At 50.7% G+C, this 6,513-nt stretch overlaps 1 protein-coding gene across 1 annotated transcript in view; it reads right to left on the bottom strand.

The window, feature by feature from the left end:
• The window catches only part of polq (polymerase (DNA directed), theta), a 228,183-nt gene that overhangs the window by 16,308 nt on the left and 205,362 nt on the right, over positions 1 to 6,513 (bottom strand). The window contains exon 31 of the mRNA XM_042311239.1: positions 4,093 to 4,184. Within this exon, the coding sequence (XP_042167173.1) occupies positions 4,093 to 4,184 (92 nt within the window). The remainder of the gene's footprint in view (positions 1 to 4,092; positions 4,185 to 6,513) is intronic.

The raw sequence follows: 6,513 nt of genomic DNA, 5'->3' as shown, positions 1-6,513 counted from the left end.
CCCCACAGAGCCATCACCTACAGAGAGATGAACCTGGAGAAGAGTCCCCTCAGCAAGCTGGTCCTGGGGCTCTGTTCACAAACACACCCCACAGAGCCATCACCTACAGAGAGATGAACCTGGAGAAGAGTCCCCTCAGCAAGCTGGTCCTGGGGCTCTGTTCACAAACAGACCCCACAGAGCCATCACCTACAGAGAGATGAACCTGGAGAAGAGTCCCCTCAGCAAGCTGGTCCTGGGGCTCTGTTCACAAACACACCCCACAGAGCCATCACCTACAGAGAGATGAACCTGGAGAAGAGTCCCCTCAGCAAGCTGGTCCTGGGGCTCTGTTCACAAACAGACCCCACAGAGCCATCACCTACAGAGAGATGAACCTGGAGAAGAGTCCCCTCAGCAAGCTGGTCCTGGGGCTCTGTTCACAAACAGACCCATCACCTACAGAGAGATGAACCTGGAGAAGAGTCTCCTCAGCAAGCTGGTCCTGGGGCTCTGTTCACAAACAGACCCATCACCTACAGAGAGATGAACCTGGAGAAGAGTCCCCTCAGCAAGCTGGTCCTGGGGCTCTGTTCACAAACAGACCCCACAGAGCCATCACCTACAGAGAGATGAACCTGGAGAAGAGTCCCCTCAGCAAGCTGGTCCTGGGGCTCTGTTCACAAACACACCCCACAGAGACCCAGGACAGAAACACAATTAGACCCAATCAAATCATGAGAAAACAAAAAGATAATCACTTGACACATTGGAAAGAATTAACCAAAAAAACAGCACACTGCCCACAAAATGAAGTGGAAACTGAGCTGCACTTCCTAACCTCCTGCCCAATGTATGACCATATTAGAGAGACATATTTCCCTCAGATTACACAGATCCATAAAGAGATTGATAACAAACCCAACTTGTTTTTATAAACTCTCATATCTACTGGGTGAAATACCACAGTGTGCCATCACAGCAGCAAGATGTGTGACCTGTTGCCACAAGAAAAGGTCAACCAGTGAAGAACAAAACTCCAGGGTAAATAAATACAACCCATATTTATGTTTATTTATTTTCCCTTCTGTACTTGAACTATTTGCACATCGTTACAACACTGTATATAGACATAATATGACATTTGAAATGTCTTTATTCTTTTGGAACTTTTGTGAGTGTCATGTTGACTGTTCATATTTTTATACTTCTGTATATTGTCTAGTTATTATTGTTATTATTATATATTATTGCTTTGGCAATGTAAACATATGTTTCCCCTGCCAATAAAGGCTTTTACATGTTAAATTGAATTGAGGGGGGGGAGTGTGAAATTAGGAATAACATAAAAGGTCCTATGTGGCTCAGTCGGTAGAGCATGGAGCTTACCCATCAAGGGTTGTGGGTTCAACTCCCGCTGGGGTTACCATTTGTAAAATGTATACACGCATGACTGTTAATCGCTTTGGATAAAAGCATCTGACACACACAGGTAGGGTTGGATAGAGGGCCCTCTTGGCCCAAAGACTATTTTACCATTGAGGCCTTTCACCATTTTGAAGTAGTCAACTGGATCACAGAAATATTGCAGCTATTCAATACAATACAACTTCAGGAATGACAGGGTGCTTCAAATAGGACGGACAGGGTGCTTCAAATAGGACGGACAGGGTGCTTCAAATAGGACGGACAGGGTGCTTCAAATAGGACGGACAGGCAGACAGACACACGGGCGGACGGACAGGCAGACAGACACACGGGCGGACGGACAGGCAGACAGACACACGGGCGGACGGACAGGCAGACAGACACACGGGCGGACGGACAGGCAGGCGCGCAGGCGGGCGGACGGACAGGCAGACAGGCAGGCGGACGGACAGGCAGACAGACAGACACACGGGCGGACGGACAGGCAGACAGACACACGGGCGGACGGACAGGCAGGCGGGCGGACGGACAGGCAGACAGGCAGGCGGGCGGACGGACAGGCAGACAGGCAGGCGGGCGGACGGACAGGCAGACAGACACAGGCGGGCGGACGGACAGGCAGGCACGGGCGGACGGACAGGCAGACAGGCAGGCGGGCGGACGGACAGGCAGACAGGCAGACGGACGGACAGGCAGACAGACACACGGGCGGACGGACAGGCAGACAGACACACGGGCGGACGGACAGGCGGGCGGGCGGGCGGACGGACAGGCAGACAGACACACGGGCGGACGGACAGGCAGGCAGGCGGGCGGACGGACAGGCAGACAGGCAGGCGGACGGACAGGCAGACAGACACACGGGCGGACGGACAGGCAGACAGACACACGGGCGGACGGACAGGCAGGCGGGCGGACGGACAGGCAGACAGGCAGGCGGGCGGACGGACAGGCAGACAGACACACGGGCGGACGGACAGGCAGGCGGGCGGACGGACAGGCAGACAGGCAGGCGGACACACGGGCGGACGGACAGGCAGACAGACACACGGGCGGACGGACAGGCAGACAGACACACGGGCGGACGGACAGGCAGGCGGGCGGGCGGGCGGGCGGACGGACAGGCAGACAGACACACGGGCGGACGGACAGGCAGACAGACACACGGGCGGACGGACAGGCAGACAGACACACGGGCGGACGGACAGACAGACAGACACACGGGCGGACGGACAGGCAGACTCTCTGTGGCCTGGTAGTAAGTGGTCTGACACAGTACCATTAGTATAGACTCTCTGTGGCCTGGCAGTAAGCTGTCTGACATGGTACCACTAGTATAGACTCTCTGTGGCCTGGATGTCATGGTACCATTAGTATAGACTCTCTGTGGCCACTCTGACATGGTACCATTAGTATAGACTCTGTGGCCTGGCTGTCATGGTACCATTAGTATAGACTCTCTGTGGCCTGGCTGTCATGGTACCATTAGTATAGACTCTCTGTGGCCTGTCTGACATGGTACCATTAGTATAGACTCTCTGTGGCCTGTCTGTCATGGTACCATTAGTATAGACTCTCTGTGGCCTGGCTGACATGGTACCATTAGTATAGACTCTCTGTGGCCTGGCAGTAAGCTGTCTGACATGGTACCATTAGTATAGACTCTCTGTGGCCTGCCTGACATGGTACCATTAGTATAGACTCTGTGGCCTGTCTGACATAGTACTATTAGTATAGACTCTTTGTGGCCTGTCTGGCATGGTACCATTAGTATAGACTCTCTGTGGCCTGTTTGACATGGTACCATCAGTATAGACTCTCTGTGGCCTGTCTGACATAGTACCATTAGTATAGACTCTCTGTGGCTTGGTAGTAAGTGGTCTGACACAGTACCATTAGTATAGACTCTCTGTGGCCTGTCTGACATGGTACCATTAGTATAGACTCTCTGTGGCCTGCCTGACATGGTACCATTAGTATAGACTCTCTGTGGCCTGCCTGACATGGTACCATTAGTATAGACTCTCTGTGGCCTGGCAGTAAGCTGTCTGACATGGTACCACTAGTATAGACTCTCTGTGGCCTGCCTGACATGGTACCATTAGTATAGACTCTCTGTGGCCTGGCAGTAAGCAGTCTGACATGGTACCATTAGTATGGACTCTCTGTGGCCTGGCAGTAAGCGGTCTGACATGGTACCATTAGTATAGCCTGTCTGACATAGTACCATTAGTATAGACTCTCTGTGGCCTGCCTGACATGGTAGGTGGAGGAGTTACCTGTGAAAGGTGTTAGGTAGAGGAGTTACCTGTGAAAGGTGTTAGGTGGAGGAGTTACCTGTGAAAGGTGTTAGGTGGAGGAGTTACCTGTGAAAGGTGTTAGGTAGAGGAGTTACCTGTGAAAGGTGTTAGGTGGAGGAGTTACCTGTGAAAGGTGTTAGGTAGAGGAGTTACCTGTGAAAGGTGTTAGGTAGAGGAGTTACCTGTGAAAGGTGTTAGGTAGAGGAGTTACCTGTGAAAGGTGTTAGGTAGAGGAGTTACCTGTGAAAGGTGTTAGGTGGAGGAGTTACCTGTGAAAGTTGTTAGGTAGAGGAGTTACCTGTGAAAGGTGTTAGGTGGAGGAGTTACCTGTGAAAGGTGTTAGGTAGAGGAGTTACCTGTGAAAGGTGTTAGGTGGAGGAGTTACCTGTGAAAGGTACAAAGGCGTGTCTCATGCTGACGGAGAAGGCCACGGCCCCTTCAGGAGGAGGAGGTCTGATCAGCCTGGAACGGCCCCGACTGAGAAGGAAGAACATCATGAGCTTATTCTGCGGATTGTTTTTAAGCACCCAGGCAGTCGGGAGGCCCGGAATATGAGCAGTTCGGAAAATACCAAACAGCTGATTGTTGAGCTGCGGCTGTTAGTGAGCATACAAATACAATTGTGGGTAAACAGTTTGGCTATGCCTACTGAAAAGAGGAGAATCTCATCTGTCCGTAGCTACCAAAGTTATTTCTCAACTCCCAAAATTTTGCAAACAGCACCATTTTAGCCTACAGCCGGAGTATCTTGTATTGAGCCTGAATGGACATGTCATTGGGTGAGTCAGTGGGTGGACATATCATTGGGTGAGTCAGTGGAAATGTCATTGGGTGAGTCAGTGGAAATGTCATTGGGTGAGTCAGTGAGTGGACATATCATTGGGTGAGTCAGTGGGTGGACATATCATTGGGTGAGTCAGTGGAAATGTCATTGAGGTGAGTGGACATATCATTGGGTGAGGGAAATGTCATTGGGTGAGTCAGTGAGTGGACATATCATTGGGTGAGTCAGTGGAAATGTCATTGGGTGAGTCAGTGGAAATGTCATTGGGTGAGTCAGTGGAAATGTCATTGGGTGAGTCAGTGAGTGGACATATCATTGGGTGAGTCAGTGGAAATGTCATTGGGTGAGTCAGTGGAAATATCATTGGGTGAGTCAGTGAGTGGACATATCATTGGGTGAGTCAGTGGGTGGACATATCATTGGGTGAGTCAGTGAGTGGAAATGTCATTGGGTGAGTCAGTGAGTGGACATATCATTGGGTGAGTCAGTGAGTGGACATATCATTGGGTGAGTCAGTGGAAATGTCATTGGGTGAGTCAGTGAGTGGACATATCATTGGGTGAGTCAGTGAGTGGACATATCATTGGGTGAGTCAGTGGAGTGGACATATCATTGGGTGAGTCAGTGACATATCATTGGGTGAGTCAGTGGGTGGACATATCATTGGGTGAGTCAGTGGAAATGTCATTGGGTGAGTCAGTGAGTGGACATATCATTGGGTGAGTCAGTGGAAATGTCATTGGGTGAGTCAGTGAGTGGACATATCATTGGGTGAGTCAGTAGAAATGTCATTGGGTGAGTCAGTGGGTGGACATATCATTGGGTGAGTCAGTAGAAATGTCATTGGGTGAGTCAGTAGAAATGTCATTGGGTGAGTCAGTGAGTGGACATATCATTGGGTGAGTCAGTGGAAATGTCATTGGGTGAGTCAGTGAGTGGACATATCATTGGGTGAGTCAGTGGAAATGTCATTGGGTGAGTCAGTGAGTGGACATATCATTGGGTGAGTCAGTGAGTGGACATATCATTGGGTGAGTCCGTGAGTGGACATATCATTGGGTGAGTCAGTGAGTGGACATATCATTGGGTGAGTCAGTGGAAATGTCATTGGGTGAGTCAGTGAGTGGACATATCATTGGGTGAGTCAGTGGAAATGTCATTGGGTGAGTCAGTGAGTGGACATATCATTGGGTGAGTCAGTGAGTGGACATATCATTGGGTGAGTCAGTGGACATATCATTGGGTGAGTCAGTGGACATATCATTGGGTGAGTCAGTGGACATATCATTGGGTGAGTCAGTGGAAATGTCATTGGGTGAGTCAGTGAGTGGACATATCATTGGGTGAGTCAGTGAGTGGACACCCAAAAGTACTCGTTACATTTTAAATGCTTAGGACAGGAAAATGTGCCAATTTGCGCACTTGGTTATCCCTATTGCCTCTGATCTGTCGGACTCAATAAACAGAAATGCAGCGTTCCCCTCTTTCCACTGGGATTCTCTGCCTCTAACCCTATTACAGGGGCTGGCTTACTGGGGCTCTCTCATACCGTCCCTGGGAGGGGTGCGTCACCTGAGTGGGTTGATTCACTGATGTGATCTCCCTGTCTGGGTTGGCGCCCCCCCTTGGGTTGTGCCGTGGCGGGGATCTTTGTGGGCTATACTCAGCCTTGTCTCAGGATGGTAAGTTGGTGGTTGAAGATATCCCTCTAGTGGTGTGGGGGCTGTGCTTTGGCAAAGTGGGTGGGGTTATATCCTTCCTGTTTGGTCCTGTCCGGGGGTGTCCTCGGATGGGGCCACAGTGTCTCCTGACCCCTGCAGTATTTATGCGTCGGGGGGCTAGGGTCAGTTTGTTATATCTGGAGTACTTATCCTGTCCTATTCGGTGTCCTGTGTGAATTTAAGTGTGTTCTCTCTAATTCTCTCTTTCTCTCTTTCTTTCTCTCTCTCGGAGGAGGACCTGAGCCCTAGGACCATGCCTCAGGACTACCTGACATGATGACTCCTTGCTGTCCCCAGTCCA

The sequence above is a fragment of the Oncorhynchus tshawytscha genome, linkage group LG33 (assembly GCF_018296145.1).
Source record: "Oncorhynchus tshawytscha isolate Ot180627B linkage group LG33, Otsh_v2.0, whole genome shotgun sequence".
In the NCBI taxonomy this organism is placed as follows: domain Eukaryota; kingdom Metazoa; phylum Chordata; class Actinopteri; order Salmoniformes; family Salmonidae; genus Oncorhynchus; species Oncorhynchus tshawytscha.
Note: the sequence above shows the minus strand (reverse complement) of the source record. Positions and strands in the feature narration are given on the sequence as shown.